This window comes from Miniopterus schreibersii, assembly GCF_964146895.1.
Source record: "Miniopterus schreibersii genome assembly, chromosome: 20".
Taxonomy (NCBI): domain Eukaryota; kingdom Metazoa; phylum Chordata; class Mammalia; order Chiroptera; family Miniopteridae; genus Miniopterus; species Miniopterus schreibersii.
This window is the reverse complement of record NC_138122.1, coordinates 6,426,266-6,448,427: the sequence shown is the minus strand read 5'-3', so window position 1 is coordinate 6,448,427 and position 22,162 is coordinate 6,426,266. Positions and strand designations below refer to the sequence as shown.

At 49.7% G+C, this 22,162-nt stretch overlaps 1 protein-coding gene across 4 annotated transcripts in view; it reads left to right on the top strand.

Annotated features, from left to right (window-relative positions):
• The window catches only part of NTM (neurotrimin), an 873,264-nt gene that overhangs the window by 693,785 nt on the left and 157,317 nt on the right, over window positions 1-22,162 (top strand). For all 4 annotated transcript variants that reach the window (XM_081122645.1, XM_081122646.1, XM_081122644.1 and 1 more), the window contains exon 3: window positions 3,655-3,887. In XM_081122645.1, coding sequence (XP_080978771.1) covers window positions 3,655-3,887 — 233 coding nt within the window. The remainder of the gene's footprint in view (window positions 1-3,654; window positions 3,888-22,162) is intronic.

Sequence of the window (22,162 nt, the reverse complement as noted above, 5' to 3'; positions counted from 1 at the left end):
CCCACCCACCACAGCCCTGGCTCTGGCTGAGAGACCATTATGCTCATGTTGCTTTTTTTTTAAACCTTGGAGAATTGTCTCCTCTGCATTGTTGTGGAGACTCGATAAATGAGACAGATAGATGGGGGCAGGTACGAGGAGGTGACAGGAGCTGGCGGCCAAGTTCCCCTTGTGATCCATCTCCACAGAAGCCAGCGCTAATGCCGGGGAGACTCAGCAAGACTGATCTCCTGCAGCGACAGTTTGGACATCTAAACATGACCTTGGATGTGTCCAAACCACAGCTGAAGCTCCGCCAACGTGTCAGTGTAGTATATCACAGGGGCCGCATAACCACGCTGAAAATTGGCTGCGTTCGGAGCGCGAGCTTGTCTGCAAATGAGCATCTTTGGCCCTGGGAGCGCGGTGCAGCGTGGGGATGCTGCTCGGTACCAGTTGATTTCCAGTAATTAGACACTCACGGGGAAGCCCAGGACTGTCCTCCACACTCAGCAAGAGGCTGCGAGGTGTCCCCACTGCAGGCATCAAAAACAAGGATTCGAGCAGTTTAGAGGCTGGTGATCACTCCTGCACCACGGCCATTCCCCTGGCATCGGCTCAGATCTTCAGCTGTTGGAGGGAAAATAACCAGGGCTCTGCCCCCCAGAACACGTTGGTTATCAGAAAGTTCTCCCCTGCAAAGTAATGGAAAACAGTTTCAAACAAGACTCATTTCCTGGTGCCCACACGCTCTGCAGCTCTCGTTTCCACAGAAACCAGATGTCTAAATTAATAGTTTTAAAGTGCGGTTGCCAGACCAGGTCGGGTCCCAGAATCTGTATTCATCAGGGCTTCCTGGTGAGTCCCATGCACGTTGAATTTAAATGTGGCAGAGCCTTTGGGGAGGTCTGATAAGGACATTCAAGAACACTGCATTTGAGGAAAAAACAAAAGAACAGCAACAAGAAAAACCCCGGTTCTGAATCTTGGTTCTGCTGCTTAATCTTGGTGTGATCTTAACGAATTTGGATATTTCGTAGCCTCGGTTAACCCTGTTTGTAATTGGCAGTGATAAGTGAACCCAAAAAATGTTTTGAGATCATAAGATAGTATATGTAATAGGCTTGCTCCTACTGAGCAGAGAGTAATGCGTGTTCAATAGCGTTGGCCATGAACATGAATTGCACCCACTTCCCTGCTTGAATCCCAGCAAAACTGAGAGTAGGGGCCTTCTTTAAGGTCATTGATACAAATAACATCCCAAGTGCATCCTAACAAAGCCAGCTGTGTAGGGTGTTATTCTAAGGGATTTCAAAGCAATGTGGTCTCAAACCCACATTTCAGGTGAGTAGCCTGGAGGGGAGTGTCTGGTCTGCAGGAAGGTGTAGGCAAGGGCCCAGCTGTCAGCCCAGCTGTTCTTGTGTATTGTCAGCAAAGCCCAAAGGGAGTCTGAGAGCACACCGCAGACCTGTCCAAACCTCATGTGCATCCTAGGCCTCTTACTAAAACACCCATTTGAGTGCATTAAGTCTGTACTGAGGCCTGAAATTCTGCATTTCCAACACACTTTTCATTGATGATTTCTGACTACATTTTATATAGTGAGGCTCTCACTCTGCTCTCAGACCCTAACCTGTGTGCGATTCTCCTCTGGATTCACTCTACTAAAGAGATGATCTAAGGTCATCAGCTTGCATATCACCTGGGGGATTACTAAATTCAGACCCCCAGGCCCCACCCCAAACCTACCAGAGCACAGTGTGCATCTCAGTAAGATCCCAAGGAGATTCATAAGCATAGCAAAGTCTGGGACCCACCTAGGACGTGTCTTATTCACACAGGGCCCTGCACTCAGAAGGAAGGCCCTGCCCTCCGTCACATACTCTGCCGTCTCCCCCGTGACATTGTTAAGAATTCTCCACCGAAGTGCTCTGTGCTTACATTTTGCTCCAAACCCCACAAAGGGTGCAGCTGGTCATGGGGATCCACTGCTCTCTACCGGGTTTTTCAAACTTTGGTGAGGATATGACTTAACTAGGATATTGTTAGAAATTCATATTTTGGAGTTGCCAAGTGCTCTGAGTCAGTATGAGAAGAGAATCTGTAACAAACTCCTCCTGTGACCCTGGCCCAGGTGGTCTCCATGCCCATTTTCAGAAACACTCCCCTGATCGCTTGCTCGTTAGGTCTTCTGCTGTCTCCATCCTGTGTTGCTGGGGAAGCACAGCGAACAGCACAGAGCCTGCTGGACAGCCAAGCCCAGGCGCTTCTGGCTGAGCAGTTTTCTCTGCGGGAGCTCCCAGCAAGGCTCCCCACCTGCGCCTGAGTGGCCCTGCCTCGATCGTGTGACATTTACACAAGTACAAGCCGAAAGGGTGCGCGGTGCGGATACCTCCTCTTGAGAGGAACCGCCTAGGAAGCCGGCGTGCTCAGCAGCACTTCTTAGGCTATTTATGGTCACAGACCACTTTGAGGATTCAGTGGAAGCAGTTGTGCCTCCCACTGAAAAACCCACCTTTGCATCCGAGAGCACACAGGAGCAGGAATCAGACAACCTGGCTGAGAAGCCTGACTGCCCCTCCGAGCTCTTTAACCTGGGGCCAGTCACCAGACCATTCCCAACCCCGGAGTCCAATCTTTAAAGGGGGGGGGGGCAACATCATCTTTGCCAGAGATTTATTGCAGAAATCTAATGAGACAGTGTGGATGTAAGAGTACTTTTCACACTGCAAAGAAATATATAAATCTGAGGCACCGTTATACACACTGCGCTACGTTGCTATTTCCAGCATTACAGTTGGGATCAGGATGCTGTCTGTGAATTTAGCCCAAGGCCATAGGACAAAGTTGGTGTAGTGAGAGAAGGAAATGAATGCAGACAGAGACGCGATGAGGACGTGGCGAGTAGCTGGGACATTTTAAAGCGTAGGAAAAGAGAAGGGAGCTGCCACATCTTAGGGACTCCAGATGCAAAAATGAAAGAAAGGACATCTATTTTTACATGTGCAGCCAGTGTTGAGATCTGGGAAAAAGCCTTTAGTCTAGCAATAATTGAACATTTCTGCCTTCGAATGTAATGAAGATAAGTAGCGATGGTGGTGGCCCCTGTTTAGCTTTGACTTCAGAAGCCTTCTGTCAGAATTTGCTGTTCTGTGGTGAGAAAGAGGACGTTTAGTAGTTACAACCTGGGCCTCTGGTCCAGCACATATTATCTGTGTGACTTGGGGCAGCATTTAGTTTCTCTGTTCTTCGATTTCTTTTGCCAGTGGAGCCTTCCTCATAGGGTCTCTGTAGCGTTGAATGACTTAGCACACCTGGGACACTAGGAGCAGAAGGAGGGCTGGCTGTGCAGGAAGGGCCCCCCCATTCTGGTGTGGAAGACGCCTCAGGTTATAACTGAGTGGTAGGACCATTGCAGTAGTCTTGGGCTCAGGTCGCTTCAGAAGCGCTGAACTGAGCAAGACCCAGAAGTCTGAGATATCCTATGCTGTCAGGCTGTAATTCCATAAGACCCCTGCAGGCAATCCCAGAAAGTGCCACCCGACAGGAAATGCATGTGTATATACTGGGGGCAGGGAGTGATGCCAAGGCACAAAAACGCATCCTACCCTTGCCTCAAACCCCGCTCTGACGGCTCCCGTTGTCTCTGACTTCTCCATCTGCTCTTCCCTGCAGATGCACGATTGACAACCGGGTCACCCGGGTGGCCTGGCTAAACCGCAGCACCATCCTCTACGCAGGGAACGACAAGTGGTGCCTGGACCCGCGTGTGGTTCTCCTGAGCAACACCCAAACCCAGTACAGCATCGAGATCCAGAACGTGGACGTGTATGACGAGGGCCCCTACACCTGCTCCGTGCAGACCGACAACCACCCCAAGACCTCGCGGGTCCACCTCATTGTGCAAGGTAGGTGGTGCGTGGCTGGCGGGCCGGGCGGGCGGCGGAGAGCCCGTCTTTAACACCTTCTCCGTGATCCTCAGCAGAAACCAGCTCTGCTTGTCCCACCCAGCCAGGACGCCTTCTTCACTGTCACCTTGCCGTTAGATGCTGAATTTTCAAGTGATTTTCCCATTGAATAGGACTCGATTTTTTTTATTTTTTTTTGCTTTTGTTCCAATAATGTATTTTCTCAGAAAATTATTTCCTAATTATTGCTTTCCTTGGCTTTTTCCTCCTCTGAGTTTTTAGGTTCCATCCAATTCTAAGCTCCCTTTGTTGGAAGAGCAGCGTCTGGGTTCTGGCCCTATATACCTGCCACACCCTCCCTCCGCCCTCCAAGGACGCCAAGCCCAACACGGGCTCACTGGCACCTACCTGGGTGCGTCCTTCACACACCTGCGTCGTTTCCCGCTCCCTTCGTCTCTCACCCCAGCCCTGGGGCCTGACACCACACCTTCCCTCTGCTGCCTCTGTCTGCTTCTCCATGTTTCGGTTGCACCCTCAGCCCCAGCTTTCGAGAACTGTGTATTTGTTTTCATTTTGTGTCTCTCTTTGTTGGGCTCTCTCTGTTGTTTCTCAGGCCCTGGGGAGGGTGCTCGCCTCTTCCTCAAGAACTAGAACTGGTCCTGGGGCATTCAGACCATACTTGACCATGGTGCACACATTCCTGACTAGGGAGGGAGGGCTCAGAATCAGTCCTTGGCCAGTTGGGGCTGTGAGGCTCTGATCAGGTTCCTAAGGGAGCCTCAGGGTTTCTGTCTGGAAAATGGGGGCAGTGTGGTGAGGACCACATTTTACCTGTACTAATGTGCAAAACACTTAGAAGAGAGCCTGGAACATCAGATGCTGTTTAAGTGTTAACTATTGTGGAAAATACTGTTGTTACTTTATCACTTTTAAAGACATCTCTTACAGTGGACCAAATTATCTTAGACGCGTAAGCCCTTGAGCGCAGAGCCCGGCTCCTCTGTTGCTGTTTCTCTCCCAGGCAGCTTCCCAGTTCCCTTCATCAGCTAACTGGCAGGTTTGGGCAGTAAACTGCTCTCCCAGTGTGGGCCCTGCCTGGTCAGGGATCATGCTGCTGGGACATCGGAGCCCCTCGGGTGTGGCCAAGCTTGGTCACCCAAGTTGTTTTTAATTTTTCTGCTTACTCCTTAGTTCCAAAAGGAAATTATGATTGCCGCTTCTTTTCGTGGTTGTATAAATGAATATTTTTGAAACTGCTGGGTGCAAACAGCATGTTTTAAAGGAAATAGAATTGCTTAGAAGGTATCAGAGTGTATTACAAACAGCAGAGTCAGTACTGTGACATAAAATGTTGTGCCATTGAAAGTTTTTAACATAAAGCACATTTTTACCATGGGTAGTCGGCCAAAATAACGTGAGAATCACTATTCCCTGAGGAGTTTCCCAGAATGCTCCAGCGGCATCCTTTACACCTGCACTAGGCGGTGCATTGGAAACCGTTCCCCAAGCCCCATACCCACTCTCGCTGCTGAGACAGGAATGCCTAGCAGTGACAAAGACACTGGGAATGACTGTTACAGACAGGAAGCGAGGATGTTATGGAACTGGAAAATGGGTGGCATAGTGAAGAATTTTGAAGCCGCCTTAAAAACAAAGACCGCATTTTTGTAATTTTTTTCTTAAGCGTAAACATCCTGTCCTATAGTGAGTGCCTTATTACAAAGTGAACATTTAGTAAATACTGTTGAATCAAATGGCTGGAATCATAGCCCCCAGAGGTCTTGCATAGACTCCAAGAGAGAAGGCTGAGTATGTGTGGGGGTGGGGAGGGAGGAAGCAAGGGGATGGGGTCCGCATCAGTTTTCGCTTATGTCCAGGCTAATGTAAGATGTCTAATCCCCAGCTAGGTGTTTCTATCCGTGAGTTGGCGAGGTGCCCTCTTAGCATGACACAGCACCTCAAGTATTGGAATCTCATCTTGGGCTAATTTTCAGATGCTGATGGGTGTATTGATCTGGAGACAAGCTGGGTTAAAAAAGGTGCTGGGCTTGTTCACAGACTCAGCCCAAGCTAATCCGCCGTCGATATGCCTGACCTGAGCTGTATTGACACATTAATGAATAGAGAACCATAGTTTTCCAAAACCAACCCGTCCCCCTCTTAAAAGCAATCAGACAAACTAAACAGAACCGGACTCCCCTGGTTCTGTATTGGAAAAGGGTACATGACCATCCAGGATTAACGATGCGTATATATTTATCTTGGGGTCTTTTATTGTACTGAGCATGGAGCCTAATTCCCCGGCCGACGCTGACTGTCTGGATTCCGTGGAAGCCGCTGTTCAACCCTGAGCAGAATGCTGCTGGAAGGAAAGTCAGGCACGTTTAGTTTTCAAAATGGTATTATGATCATTAAACACACACACACAAGAGCAGCAGCAAAAGAGACGTAAACTCACATTCTGCCCATGTGCATGTGTATTTATGTGTCTGCAGTCAGCTCTGTGTATAAATAAACCCACACAGAGGAGAGTAATGCACTTCTACAGCCCCGCTCGAGCTGCTGGAGGGCTGGGATTACGTCTGTCTCCTACCATGAGACACGCCTTCTGCCCTGTTAGCTCTCGGTGCTGGATCTTCTCTGAGGCTGTGGTCCGACGACATGCGTAGTTCTTGCCGACAGCCAGGATGCCTGAGAGTCAGGCCCACGGCCCTCGTGCGTGCGCTCACCAGGCCTTCACTCATCCATGCGGTTGGTGGTCACTGAGAAACAGCTCTGGTCACTGGTGTGCTGGCCGAGCACTTAGCATGGAGGATGGGTAGCAAACTCCCCAGGAGGAGTTGGTTCCAGTTCATGTACAGTGTTTGCCCAAACTGTCCCCAGGAATTCAGCTCCCAGAGTATGAGTCCTTGCTGGGCACCAGCTGTTGCAAACACTCCTGGACACACCTGCACTCTGGGTCCTCTTACCTCTGTATTGGCTGATTGGACATTTTGATGGAATTCAGAAATGACCTGTACAGAAGTCAGGCTCGCCTGTCTACCTGGCGGCCAGCATTCCCAGTGCTGCCCAGTCCTGGTCTGTCCGCTGGCGCGAGCATAGCCGTAAAGGGCCAGGGCTTTTCTTTTCTTGGTTCCCTTTCCAGAGCTTCAGCTGTAAGCATCATCTGCAGTTCTTCCAGCCCTCGGGACAGCCTTTCACTGGTGGCGGGTCTTAGGTCTGTGCTTAGTTTTCTAGCATATTTTAAGATCTGCTGATAACACTTCATAGCCCTGTAGTAAAGGAAAGGGAAATGCTTGTTTGTTTTTTACCGTGGGTCATCTTTTTTTCTCACCATCTGTTGCTGTCAGACTGTATCTTCCCTTTGTTTTCTTAGGAAGGTAGCTCTAAGGCCACCTAATGGGCCGTATGGTTTCCAAAGGCCCCCGCAAGGCTGGTCAGGGGTCTGGAGTATGGGTTGGGGTCCGTCCAGCCTGGACTACAGAGGCGAGTCCCTGCCATGGGTGCATAGGAGGGAGGGGCAGCTATTAACTAGAGCTATGGACAGCAGCGTGTGGGGTGGAGTAGGGCTGAGCTTCAAAGCACAGAGAGCTCAGCTCGCCTGGCCGGGGGTGTAGGAAGAGCCTGCAGGAGGGAGGTGACATGCTTCTGATTTGCACTGTCCAGGGTCAGCATGGAACAGGGGCAGGCAGAGCGCAGTGGTTCACGTGGGACAAGTCTCCTGGGCAAGCTAGGAACAGGGGCAGCCTTGGCGAGGCGAGTGGCCCTGGGGTCTGTGTGGGAGGGAGATGGTGGGGAAGGCTGCAGGAGCTGGTGGCATGGTGGGGCGGGGGGTGACAGGGAAACTGGGCTGAGTAGCTACTCATCATAGTGTCAGTGTAAAATTAAATGAGCTAAAACCAAATAGCTTTTAAAATGTACTTGTTCAGCCACACTGGCCTCACCCCAAGTGCTTCAGCAGCCGCATGTGACCGCGGTTCAGAATTAGTCCAGACGTGGGGTGTCCCATCACTGTGGAACGCTTTGCTGGGCAGGGCTCTGAGTGATGGCCCTACGGTCCGGCAGGAGCCAGAGCGAGAGTGGGCTCCTTGACCTGGAGGGCCAGGGGAGGCTTAGGGAGGAAGATGGAGTTTTGTAGAGAAGAGGGAGATCTTTTCAAGACAAGAGATCCTTGTTTAGAAGGGTGGAGGACTGGGGTTCCTTTGTTAGCCGGGACAGAGAAGAAGCGAGAGTCTGAAGATGGAGCTAAGGGGGACGAGACGGAATCTGGGGATTGGCTGAATGTGGGGCGGGGAGGGGAGTCCGTCAGGACCTTAAGGCTGTTCCTCGGACCCTGTGGGAGAGGTCGGCACTAAGGCATCTGATGTGCCAGGTGGGAAAGCACCCTGTGGGGGCAGAGGCAGAGTGGTTCAGTACTTAGACTGTGGATTTTAAGATGCCTTGAAAACTTCACTGGGAATGAGTTGGTGAAAGTAAGAGATGCCCCCCCGTGGATGTGTGTGCCCACTTAGCCAGAAGGACCTAATCTTTCAGGCCGCAGTGAGGGAGGTCTTGCTAAGGTTCATTAAAATTTGGGCCCAGTGACTCCCTCACTTGGACCTCAGGGTGTTCTGCTTTATGAGTGTAATTAATAAGAAGCTGCTTCGGAGTCTGGCTGCCTGCTTTAACCCTTTACCCCTCCTGGTCCCGCTGCCAAGCCAGGATTCTGGGAACATCTAACATGGGGACACCCTGCCTCCTGTTTCCCTTGGAAGAGGCCACACCTTGGAAAAGACAGAGTGACTAACAAGCTCCATGGGCCGAATCCTTTGACTGACTGAGAGTGTGGCAGACCCACGTCCCAGAAGCCCTGACTGTCTTTCTAGAAGCCCTCTCATGGAGGAGCTGGAGCTGCAGAAATGCCCCTGGGTCTGCAGAAATGCCCCTGGGTCTGCAGAAATGCCCTCGGGTCTGCACAGGGTCAGGAGGGTCCTCCTTGTCCAGGCAGAGGCCTGTGGGACACCCGTGGGCTCTAAGGCACTTCAAGACATATTTGCATGCGAGACAAGGTAGAAGACAGTGCTTTAAAAATGAGGATATTAGGGTAATAATAATAGTAGTAGTAATAGTAATAAAAGCTTTTGTTCTTTTTATCAGTTTTCTAGGCCCTAGCTAGGTCCCTCTTTTGTCACTGGAGCATCTAACCACCCCCTCCCTTTTGTTTGGTATAAATGAGTTTTCCTAGTGCTTCCAAGCCAGAATTAATCCGAAAATCCCTGCTATTGTTTGATAGTTAATTACCTGCCTTTTGGAGTCAAACAGCTCTGAATCTCCTGCAAAAGAGGGAGGACAGGCTCCTGTCTATGGAATGAGACGGGGTGAGAGAGAGAAGCCAGGACTTTGCCAGGCCTTCCCTGTGGCAGTGGAATTCCAGAGAGGAGGGGACCAGGCCTGGGAGACACCGGGCCCAGGCAGGGGACGCCTTTCATTGACCTTTTATTGTCTCCCTGCTTTGAACCGGCTCCTCTCACCTGCCTGCTGTGTATAATCGTGTTGCTTTCCAATCCTGAATAATTAATTGACCTTGTCAAGCCAAACTCATTATTATGATTAAGAGAACAGGAACAATAACTTTTAATTTCTATACACCTACACTCCATAGCCTCCCTGCAACCCTGAACCTGAATAAAAGAGAACTTGAAACACAGCGCACCAAAGGGAATAAAGGGCTTTAACCCTTACATGGAAGGCAAAGAATTCTCTCAGCCGCGTCGCCCAGAACATGGGCGCCCCCCTGGCCCGCGGGGCTCCCAGAGAGCCGAGGAGGCCTTTGCTCCAGCGCGTTTCCATTCAGGCCACATCTCTGCTGAGTCCATGGCCCAGGAAAACATCGCCCCCCGGCTCTGAGTCAACAGCGGTCGCCTCCTGCGTATGTCTGTGTTCTGCAGGTTTCAGTAGCCTCGTGTGAACGCGGGTCACATTCGCTACCCAAACCGCTTTCCACTCTCTCTCCCCTTCCTGCCCTGTCAAGAAATAGATGGAAATGCGCATCCGCTCTGGTCCTAAGACCGCGCATCAGAATTCGACAGAACTTTCTAAAAGTCAGGAAATTAAATTCCACCAAAAATTAGAGCGGCCCTCAGAGCGCCGTGGAGAATGACAAGGAAGTGGGGCATTTTATCTGAAATTGATTTACTGAATTTACACAGCATGCAAATGAGGCAGCCCAGTTTTACCTGGCGAATTTTAAAACGTCTTGATGCAGTTACTGACAATGGAGGGGCACAGTGAGTTAGCAGGTTTAGTAACATTTCTGTAAACCCACCGAAATGTCATCTGTCTACGCAGCCAAGGAGTCTGTTAGACTAGAGTAATCTGAGCAAATTGCTATAATAAAAGTCACGTTGGTTTAATATGGCATTTGCTGCATTTTCTGGTGAGGCTGGAGAGGGTCCTTATATTTTCTAAGCAGATTAGTAAACTTGGCACCTGCTGCCTGGTGCAGCCTGGTATGAACAGTACCTAACTCTAGGGCCCCTGCGTCCCAGCCATTCACACTCTTTATGGCTCTGAGGCGGAAAGCTCAGGTGACTCCATTGCCTCCCAGCAAACACTTTCGGGAGCCAGGCAACATTGCTCCAGGTAAGCAGTTAGAGCTCCCAGGGGACCGTCTTTAAGCAGCCACCAAAATCTCACCCCTCGGTGGTTTTCCCCAGGGAGGCTGCGCTGCCTGAGATTTTCATACCTTACAATTGAGAAAAGTGGCTCTGATCCCTCCTGGATCATGTATCTCCGCAGCCTCCCAGTGAGGCGGGGCTTCATTTTATTTGTGGGGAAGGGCAAACTTTTCCTAGATGCATGTCTTTAGACTCCCATCCCCATATAGAAGCTCCCTGTGGTTTATTTAAGCAGAACTTAACGAAGGCCTGCATGAGGTCTCCTTATGGTCTCATGACCCACTGGTACCTATCAAATAATCCTAGAATTTGTCAAAACAACCCTCATTCCTACGTTCCTAAATGTTTCATGGCTGCCCCTGTAGGGTGTGGATAGGTGATATCAAAGGTGGCGGCATTGATCTGAATGCCAGGACTGTTGAGATGACCCGTTGGTCCGAAAAAGCCTCGAAAGCCTCTGACAGTTCTCTTCTTGCTAAAATGGAAATGTGTAGCTTCTTAGGGCCCAGGGAGGAGCTGGTGACTAAGTCTTAGTCTATCTGTGGTCACAGTGAGGACTGTTGCCTGACATGTCTCAGTTGCAGTTAATAGTGTTTTGAAGCCCGGTACTGGGAACACTGAGATTCAGATGTTCCTGCCCTATCCAACCACAGAAACAACTGTATTAACAGATCGCTCTCACCTGGCCGGCGTGGCTGGGCACTGGAGCATCAACCTAGGATCCAGGAGTCCAGGAGAGAGAGGTTTGATTCCTAGGCAGGGCACATGCCCAGGTTTCGGGCTTGACCCCCCGTGGGGGGCATGTGGGACGCAGCCTATCAATGACTCTCTCATCATTGATGTTTCTATCTCTCTCTCTCCCTCCCCTTCCTCTCTCTGAAATCAATAAAGATATATTTTTTTAAAAACAATATAAAAAACAGATCAGTCTTCTGCACAGTAGCTGGATCAGGTACATGTACATGTGAATGTTATGAACTCACCGAATGGTGCTCATTGAATTTATCTGCAAGATTAGGCAAAACTACAAGGTTGCATTTCACCAGGGTCTCCGGTGGTGAGTAGGGTTTTTCAGGGGATGTGGAAAAGAGAAGGCATCCTGGGCGGGAGAAGGGCACTTGCCAAGCTTGAAAGTCTGAAAATGTATTGATGCATTGGAGAAAGAATGAGGACCCCAAAGTTCAGGGGGCAGAATCACCGGGCATACAGCCAGAAAGACAGGCTGCATCTACGTTGTGGGTGGCCCGTGTGGCGCGGGCAGGAGACAGGTGCATCTAAGTGGTGGGTGGCGGTGTGGCGCGGGCAGGAGCGTAATGAGAAGCGGTAGGCCTTGGGTAAGGTGTGTTTTCAACACAGGCTTGGTTTTCCTTGATGTTCACACAAAACAACATGTCTCTTCCTCAAGGACATTTGCATTAGTTTGTTTTGACAAAGGACAATTATCCAGAAGGCCGTCCATGGAGTAGAAAACAAATATCAAATGAGGAAGGGAGAAGCATTGGTAGGAAAGTGTCATCTAAACCCAACGGGCTGTGTGGCCCAGGCACGGTAAAGATACAAAGGGGAGAGCCTGCCACGGACTCCTGTTTTGTGAGTGCACTAAAATATGTTTTATGATTGCAGCCACATTTTTTCCCACAGTGCAGAAGATGCATTTCTAGCAAATAGAGTACATGGTCCTGGGCCTTCTGGCTCTGTCATCATGGTGATGACTGTACCTGGGAAGGTGAGGGTGTTTCTGAGGATCACAGAGCCGCAGGAGGGGCCCACAGCCCTCAGTCCAGCAGCTTCCTCTCACCGCACCTGGAGCCCGCATGCAGTCGGGGAGACTCGGCACTCTGATGTCTCCAGGCTGATTTATTTAGGCTCTAAGGTGTCACCATTTGGAGTATATCTTAAGATTTATAATCCTGTTGAGCGTCATCTGTGGTAAATTAGTGTCTAACGTTGGTACAACGTCTAATTGGCTTCCGCCGGAGTTGGTGGAGCACAGCGTCTTCTTTTGAGAGATCTTCATTTCATGTTATTTGAGAAAGAATTTATTGATTTAAAATTAGGACAGTTTAATTTGGTGGCATGTTTTCTTTATGTCTCAATTATATATTCATGTCTTTGTGGTAAACGCAGCTGGTGGGGAGATTGAGAATTCAGAATAGAAGAATCCACTTGGCAAATGGTGCTCTCTGCTGTGATTAATCGGGAGTCTGCACGGTGAACCCGGCATTGGCTCCCTTGGGGACTGAACGGCTAAGTACAAAGAAGGACATTTCAGGATTTAGGAGTCCTGGATTCCAGTCTGATCTTGACAATAAGTACCTGGAAGATGACCTACTTCTTTAATCTATGTTAGATTTGATGCATTTTATAGAAATGCTTTGATATATCACATAATCTAATTTGAAGAAAAGTACCAGCTAGACTCAGGGAAGCCAGGCACCACTGCCTATTAACACCCTTCATCTTTGTAACCATTTATTAGCAATAAAGGTTGTCAGGCTCTGCTGTTTATCTTATTTTGGCTCCTTTAAACAGACCTAATCTCTGTACCAAGAATACATACATATTCTGCGGCTGATGTGGGTGCCCATGCCCAAGAATTCCTCTGGATTGTGTCCCCTTTTTCCCAGCCTGACTTCTGCCTTTGAACTCCAGGGTTCCCGGTTTCTGCCCTGCTCACCTGGCGATGTCCCCCCCACTCCTGCGGCCCCCCGTTTGCTCTCAGCGTTCCATTCGGACCTGGTTTATGATGGTCTCACGGTGCAGTGAACCTGGACCTCAGAGCGGGGCAGTTATGTGAATGCCGCCCCTCCCTCTAAATACCCACACAGCCAGGCCCTTTCTTCCTACCCTGAGAAACCGAGATCAGAAATGTTGACCCCCCCCCCTTTAACTCCTGCATAGACTCCCGTGTGTCCTTTACTGATGATCAAAGATGAATGACACCCGTCCCTCTGATCAGGACACATAAAGCGGGTGGGGCAGCAGTTAACTTGTGAAAGGAGGCTGCTGTGACAGAGCCAGAGCCACCCACGGGGAGGGACCGAGACTGAGGAGTCCCCCTGAGCCTGAGGGCAGGCGTGGGGGTCTGGGATGGCCAAACAAATCGGGCTTTTGAAATGGATGGTCTGACATTGTATTCTAGTTCTGAGGTGTTAAAATTAGAATAGCTGGTCTGCCCTCACCCACTCTGGTCTCCATCACCCACCCTTTCTTCTCTCCGAGCTGAGTTGATCTTTACAAACCCAAATTTGACGGCACTTCTAGGACTTTCTTTTTCTTTTTTTTTATTGATTTTAGAGAAAGAAGGAGAGAGTGGGGGGGAGAGGTAGAGAAATAGAGAAACATCGGTTTGTTGTTCCGCTTACTTGTATATCCATTGGTTGACTCTTGTGTATCAGGACAATCCTGCAGCCAACTGAGCTACCCGGCCGGGGCTCTAGGACTCCCTTCGCCTCAGGGAGCCTGGGGGGAGCTTCATCTTCACCCCCGGTTCACACCACCTCCTGCCTCGCCATCTCCTTTTGTTTTGTTTTACTTGGTGGTTCTTTCTGGTCAAGGGCTCGGCCTGCATTCCTTCGCCTCTGCCTCGAATCCTCCTCCTCTTTTCACTCAGTTCACCCCATGTATCCTTCAACTGTTAGCTGAACTGGGCTTCCTTAGGGACCCTTCCTCGACCTGCCTCTCCTAGGTTAATGCCTCCCCCCCCCCCCCCGCCCCGCAAGGATTTAGAGCCATGGACTTTGCCTCTCTTGCCACAGTTGGCATTTGTTTCTGTGATCAGTTCATTGTTGCTATGAGCCTCCTGAGGGCCAGAGCCTGTCTGCCTGGAACTTACTGGCAGCTACTTGTTGGGTAAGCTGCTTCATTTTCTTCTTAGTATGTTTTTATTGATTTCAGAGAGAAGAAGAGAGAGGGAGAGAGAGAGAGAAACATCAATGATGAGAGAGTTGTCATTGATCGGCCGCCTCCTGCACGCCCCCGCCCCCCGACTGGGGATCGAGCCCCCAACCCTGGGCATGTGCCCTGACCGGGAATCGAACCGTGATCTCCTGGATCCTAGGTCGATGCTCAACCCCTGAGCCATGCTGGCTGGGCACTTATTTATTTATTTTTTTAATCATTAAGCAAAATAATTGTGTGTTGGGACTGGCTGTGGTAGGCAGAATAAATGATCAGATTCTAATCCTTGGAATCGTGAATATTATCTCATATGGTATTGTCCCTGCAGATGCGATTAAGTGCAGGATTTGAGATGGGAGATTATCGGGGGTTACCCTGGGGGCCTCCATGCGATCACATGTAATTCATGAGGAGGAGGCAGAGAGAGGAGAGGAGATGTGAACACAGCAAAGAGCGACGTTCAGCGTCGCTGGCCTTGAAGTCGAGTTGTGTGGCCATAAGACAAGGAGAATGACGGCCACCAGGAGCTAGAAGTGACAAGGAGCAGAGTCTCCCCTGAAGCACCCGGGGGAAGCTCGGCCCTTCCAGCACCTTGGTTTCAGCCTCATGAAACTGGTATGGGACTTTCTGGTCTCTAGAATTGTGAGAAACAATACATTTCTGTTGTTTTAAAGCCATCAAGTTTGTGGTAATGTGTTTCACAGGAAACTAATACTGGCCTTCAATATTTCTAATCCCTTATGGCTGGAAATCAGAGACGTTGGTATTCCAAATCGGCTAGAAATTTAGTTTTGATCATTGTGACATGAAGGAAGACTCTCCTTTGGGGAAGACTATTTTTTATCATTTCTTTTTAAAGGAATCTCTTTGGAGATCCTACACTAAGACTATACTCTTTTGATATGGAGATAACTGTCCCTGGGTCCCTGGGGGGAGGGCAAAAGCCACTTATGATCCTAATGGAAGGAGACTGATGTTGCCTCACCCTGGGCTATGAGATGTGGCTGGGGACATTGGGACTAGAGTTGAACATAAAATTGCCAAGTATTCTCTTGTTACCTGGGAGGGGAGGTACTACTGGACTTGACCTCTAATATTTGTCTCGGGGGCGTCTCAAATGCAACAGGTACAAAATAGTTCTCTTGAATTCTAGCCGTCTTCCCCACTGTCCCCTCACCCCGGCCCCAAGCTTACTCCTCTGTAGTCCTCCCATCCAGTACCTGGCAACTGCGTCCTTCCCGTAGCGCACGCCAGAGCCTCAACGTGGATCTTCACGCCCTTCTTTCTCCCACACTCTCCCTCAGTCTTGAGTACGTCCTATTAGATTGGCTGAATTTTGAAACTTACCTAGAATTCTACCACTTCTGCCCACCTTCGTCTTGACTGCCCTGTCCCAAGCCACCGTCATCTCTGGACTGTGTAAATGATCCATCAGCACCCCACCTGTGTAGCCCACATCTGCTCTCCACACTGTCACTCCTCTGACCCATCCTCATAGTCACCATCTCACTGAGGGTAGAACCCAAAATACTTACCATGGCCTGAGTCCTTACACCACCCGGCCCAGGCACCTCTCTGACCTCTGCTTTTAATACACTCTCCCTTTCTTTTTTTTCTTTTTTTTAATATATCTTTATTGGTTTCGGAGAGAGGAAAGGAGAAGGAGAGAGAGAGATAGAAACATCAATGATGGGAGAGCCATGGATCGAGCCACAACCTGGGCATGTGCCCTGACTGGGAATCGAACCCCGATCGCCTGGAGCCTAGGTCGACGCTCAACCCCTGAGCCACGCCCGGCCGGGCTACACTCCCCCTTTCTTACCCATGGCTACTCCTTGATGCTCTGAGAATATGCCTCGGGGGGTCCTAGTGCCTTGGGGCCTTGCAGCCCCCTCTGCAGGTGCCCATGCCAGGTTCCCTTGGTGCTCACCTCTCTTCTTTAGGTCTTTGCTCATGGGTCACCCTATGGGAGAGGCCTGTCTGACCACCTGTGTGAAATAGGTCTCCCCACCTCATCTCACCGTGACTCCCTAGCACCTTTCTCTCGCGTTTTTCTTCCCAACATAGATCACCTACGAGCATGACGTGTGTTTACATCTCCAAGAGCTGTAGTCTGTTCCACTCCCAGGAGGTTAGGGATTTGGCCTGCTTTGTTCACTATTGTATCCAAGTCCCCAGAACAGGGTCTGGCACACAGTAGGCACTCAATCACTATCTATTAAACAAATAAATGAATCAAAACTAGGGCCTGCCATTAAGTAAAATTAGTTTTTCTTTCTTTCTTTTTTTTTTTTTTTTCTTACATCTACTCTGTTTCTTTGCTTGAGTGTGAACTTTTCTGTTATAGTTTCTATCAAAATAATTGGGCCACCCTGTTCTCTGACCAGATGGCATTAAGCCGGATTTCACATAGCAGATTTTCTTAGCAAGGTAAAGAAACGGGCTAGAGCCTCAGGCTGAAGGTACAACACACAGCAGGAAGGGCTTGAGCGGCCAGAATGGGGGTCACTCCGTGCGGTGGGCTAGATACAGGGCACGAGTTGTGGGGAAACGCCCAGGCCTGGAGATGTGAAAAAGACTAGGCCTCTGACTACCCAGGAAGTTCAGGCTCCATGGTGGAGGGGAGGGGGAATGATAGGCTTTAGTCAGGAAATTACAGGAGTTATGTTCTAGAAAGACCTTTGGCGTCAGAATGGAGGCTGGGTCAGAGATTGAGTGTCGAGACGGGCACTGAGCGAAAAGGAGAACAGGGCATGTACCATTTCTCCTCTGTTCCTGACCTGGAGAGATCCCTTCTCCTCTTGAGGGGCTGGGCAAACGGTGCTTCAGAGGAGCTGACTGAGGCCAGAGGTGTGCACCCAGCAAGAGGGGAACTATTCCAGTTCCCCCAGATGTACAATTCCAAGGAGGCCTGTATTTTCCCCAGTGTGTGGTGTGTTATAGAATCAAATGTTTACAACTTTGCAAAAGTTTCATGTTTGTACATTTACAAATGGGAGGACAGGGAGAGGAGGGAGGGAAGGCAGAGGTGAGGGAGAAGAAGCTGACCACTCCCCAGACCAGCTGGACCTGAATGGCCCGGGTGGGGGTGTGCATGGGTAACCTTGTGCAGGTGGTTTAGAAATTGCAGATATGGGCCTGACAGAGCTAAGGGATAAAGGCAACTGGGAGCCAGACTGAGAACATTTCTTATATAGAAGCCTCAGTGATGACCCTGCTCCCAGGAGGAACTGCATCAAGTCAGGTGAGCAGGCCTGTCCCGTGTTCCCACTAAAGTGTGGCTTAGTCTTGCGAACTTGTTGCTGTGCTGTTGCTGAAATGAAATACAGGCGACAGAGACAAAGTAAGAGCTGTTCACCAAGACGGGTCAGTACAGTCTTCACCTCATATGCCCAATTTTGTTTTAAGGCAGATGCTAAAGGGTTGTCAGGCCTTTCCCCTTCCCTTCTCTGCTCAGACACCTGCAGCCCTCCCTTTCCTCTCCTGAGCAGGCGCATCCAGCCTGCTCGGCGTCCGGTGAAGGCCTGTTCAGTCCTCTGGAGCTCAGATGGCTCTTTCTCCCATAGCCAGGGTGAAGGGGCTCAGGTGGTGGAGATGGGAGTCGGGGCCACTCACTCTTACCCCTACTGACTCACTAGCATACTTCGCTGGCCTATAGGCCTTCATTTGAAAGGGGGCATGTCTCTTCCAGCAGGGGACGCAATAATAATTGCATCGAGCTGGAAGCTAAGACTGTAGCCCAGCCGCTTTGGACTTCTCCTGCCTCTGAATCAATGGGCAAGAAAGGGAGATAAGGTGTTGGCTGCGATGACTGATCCTGAATCCCAAGGGGAGATTGGGCCGCCGCTCCACCATCCGGTAAAGAGTGTGTTGGGAGTAATAAGAGATCCCTTATGACATCTCTCAGTGTTACCATGCCAGGCACCTAAAGCCAGTAAAAGCAATCCAGGCAAGACAACTAATGGCCCAGACCCTTCAGGTCACTCTACCAGCTGAGGTGCTTGCTGAAGACAAAGGGGATGCAGAGTAGTGAGTGAGTAGTTATAAATGCCAGCTGCAACCGGGGGATCGGTTACAGAAACGAGGGCTGTAACTGTTTCAATAGTCCCTCCTTATTTTGAATGTTTGTGTGTCTATATGCACATAGTAAGCAAATATCTTTGTTTTCTTTTCTCTCTTATTTTCTTATCATGTAACATAAAATGTATTTATTTATTTATTTTTTAATATATCTTCATTGATTTCAGAGAGAGAGCAGGAGAGAAACATCAATGATGAGAGAGCCATTGGCCGGCTGCCTCCTGCACGCCCTCTCCTGGGGATCGAACCCCGATCTCCTGGATCTTAGGTCGATGCTCAACCACAGAGCCAGGCCGGCCGGGCTCGATGTATTGACATTATATCAGTATGTAAGTGCTATTCACTTTGTATCATATTATTTAAGTTACAGGATCTCAGAGGAGTAAACCTTACTCAAGGACTTTCAGTTGTACACAGGATACTTGTATCATGCGAGCTGGAGTTATGACCTTGATATTGTCTTTATTTTGAGATTAAGTATGATTTCAGACGATGCGTCTGAATGCCACGTTAACAAGGGGTGGACTTGTGATTGTTAATTTTATTTGCCAACTCGACTGGACTAAGGGATGCTAGATAGCTCAGAAAATATTATTTCTGGGTGTGTCTTTGAAGGTTTTCCTAGAAGACATTAGCACTGGATTCGGTAGACTGAGCAGTGATTGCCCTCAGCAGTGCAGGCCCTGGTCATCCAGTCTGTGGAAGGCTGAGCACTACAGAAAGGCAGAGGAAGGGAGAATTCAGTCTCTTTGCTTGAGCTGGGACAGTCATCTTCTCCTGCCTTCAGACAGTGGTGCTCCTGGTTCCCAGGCTTTTGTACTCAAGCAGGGACTTACGCCAATAGCTCTCCTGGTTCCCAGGCCTTCTGTCTGGGACTGAATTATGCCCCTGGCTTTTCTGGGTTGCTGGCCTGCAGGAGGCAGGTTAGAGGACGTCTCAGCCTCCGCAACTGCATGAGACAATATCCTGTTACTGCTCTTTCTCAGAGAGCCCTGCCTCATGCAGATGACAAGTGAGTTTTCGATACTAAAGAGCTGCCTTAGAATGAGAATATGTTCGGCTCTGTGGGTGACAGCTAATGACACTGGAAATGTGGGCACAGGTGGTCCATAGCGCTCAGAAGTACAGGAAGCCCATTGCCTGGCAACGGAAGGGAAGCAGAAGCAAGGTCATTACCATTCCTCCTGCCAAACACATAGAAACTCTTGGCTCACTTGTCCAACCGGGACCTGGCTGAAGAAAGAAGCATCTATAACATAAAACTCTTTCCTCCTTCATTCAGTCACTATTCAAATATCCACTGAGTTTTTACTATGAACCACAGTTCATGCTAAGACTCTGGCTGTAGAACACAAAGACCAGATACTTGTCCCCCCGAAAGTAATATTATAGTGAGTGACCAGAGTAGTATAGTTCATTGCAGCATAGACAGAGAGTCGGGGTGCATTCCGGGGCTGGGGAAGTGCCAGGGGAACCCCAGGGGCCTCCAAAAGGCAACTTTTCCTTAGCTGTGAGTGAAATAGGATTATCTAGGTAAAGTAGGGAAGGTGAGCTATTCAAGACAGGTAACAACGTAATCAAAGTCTAGGAGATGAACAGGAACACGGCCCCTTCAGAGGACAGAAAGGCATCCCGCAGGCGGGCCCTAGGAGGAGGAAAGGGCGGGAGAGGCAGGGCCAGAGAGGGAGCGGGAGCTGGGTCAAAGGAGGCCTGCTGAGCCGGGCTGCACAGTTGGCATTTTTCTTAAGGGTGAAAGATGCCCAAGTTAGGAAAGAGCAAACTCTACTCAGGAAGGTTTCTCACAGGGTTTCAGGTGTGTGGGAGTAAAGAAAAGACAAGCAGGCCCTCCGGGGTTCATCATTTTTATCTGGTCCATCCCTTACCCATGCCCACCCAGAGCTGGCCTCGGTTAAGAGGAGGTGATGTCAAAGCTACGCTCATGGTGTGTAACTTAACGTCAATCAGGATGCAAACCGCTGCCTGACGCTCCAGCTTGGCTGCAGGGAGCCCCTGTTCGGAGGACTGGCAGGGCTCCTGGAGAGGTAGATGCCCAGGCCGCCCTTCCCGGGACGCGCCCTCCTCTGCCCCCTCCACCTGCCTCTCCATCTGGTCTCACCAGCAGCTTCTTTTTATTTCACATTTACTTTGTGTTTTCTTCTGCCTGTGGCAGGGTTTCCTCTCCTCTCCCTTCTCTTTAGTCTTGTTTTGTTTTACTCTCCTCTGTCTGATCCATTTGTTGTTCCCTCGCTTGTCCCCTGCGCCATCTCCACCTGGACCTGCTCTCCTCAGGACTCTGCCCTCTTTTCTCTAACACTTGCAGGAATCTTCTCCCTCAGCCCTGACATTTTCATTCTATCCCGTTCCTTGGCCCCTTACTCTCTGGGATCCCTCACTGTCACCCACAGTTGTCTCCTCTCCCAGTTCACAGCTCCCTGCTCCCCAGCCCACTGTCCCCCTGGCCCTGCAGTCTCTGTCCTCTGACCTCTCCATCAGAGCTGTTTCTCCTAGATCATTTTGCCTTCAACACTAGGAGCTCACACTGCCACTGTGGGAGCATCAGATACTCAGATGCGCCTCTTTATTTATTTATTTTTATTTCACTTAAAAAGTGCGTTGAGCTGCAGCTCCCCTGGGGAGTCTGCATGCAACCTCAGGAGATTCTCTCCCTGCACAGTACAGAGGGAAACAGACTCTTTAAAATGTCTTTGCTGAGACTCAGACATGTGGTGTCTGTGTACTTTGTCCCTAATGTCACGTGTATGTGTGTGCCATTGTGTGTGTGTTTGTGTGGGAGGCTTCCATCCGTGTATGAGCCAGAAGGAACTTGCAGTTGTTCATGGATGTAACGGACATGTGGTGTTCAGCAAACGTAGGGACTGTAGAGGGAGAGAGGGGTCAGCCCTGGGACTGGGGCCCTTAAGATGACTTCAGGCCCCAAGACCTGATGCTTTATTTATGTCACATAACTACTGATCCCCCTAGAGAATGCCACGTTGTGAAAGTACTGATCATCCAAAATGAAATGTGTTGGCCACTCCCCCAGCCACCGGGAACCCTTTTCTGCAGAGAAGTATTGCCTTTGATCAGTCCTGGTCTGGCCACAGGCAAGAGCATCAGGAAAGAGGGACGTCCTGCATGATGTGGTGGCCACAGTACCAAAAATCAGGCTGCGTCCCAGGGGTCTGCTCTGCCACTGCTATGCCAAGAAGCTTCTTCTGCTCCAGCCCCGGGTCCTTTTCTGGGGCACAGTGACTCTCGTGTGCCCTTGGGTGTTCTGGTCAGAGAGGATTGTAAACATAGCCTCTCCCCTCAGCAGTATTACAGGCAACTGTAGGAAAAGGAGCAGGCGGGCGTCTGCATGCAGGGGTAATAATATTAATAGTTATACCTTTTTGGAACCTTGCAGCCAGGAATTAAATGAAGCACTTTATTTATAGTATCTTTTAAGACATTGAAGAAGATACAAGTAAATGGGAGCATATGCCATTCTCATGGACAGGAAGAATTGACATAATTAGAACATCCATTCTATTCAAAGGAATCTATAGTTTCAGTGCAATTCCTGTCACAATACCAATGGTATAAATCCAAAATTTTATATGGAACCAAAAAGACCCCAAACAGCCACAACAACCTTGA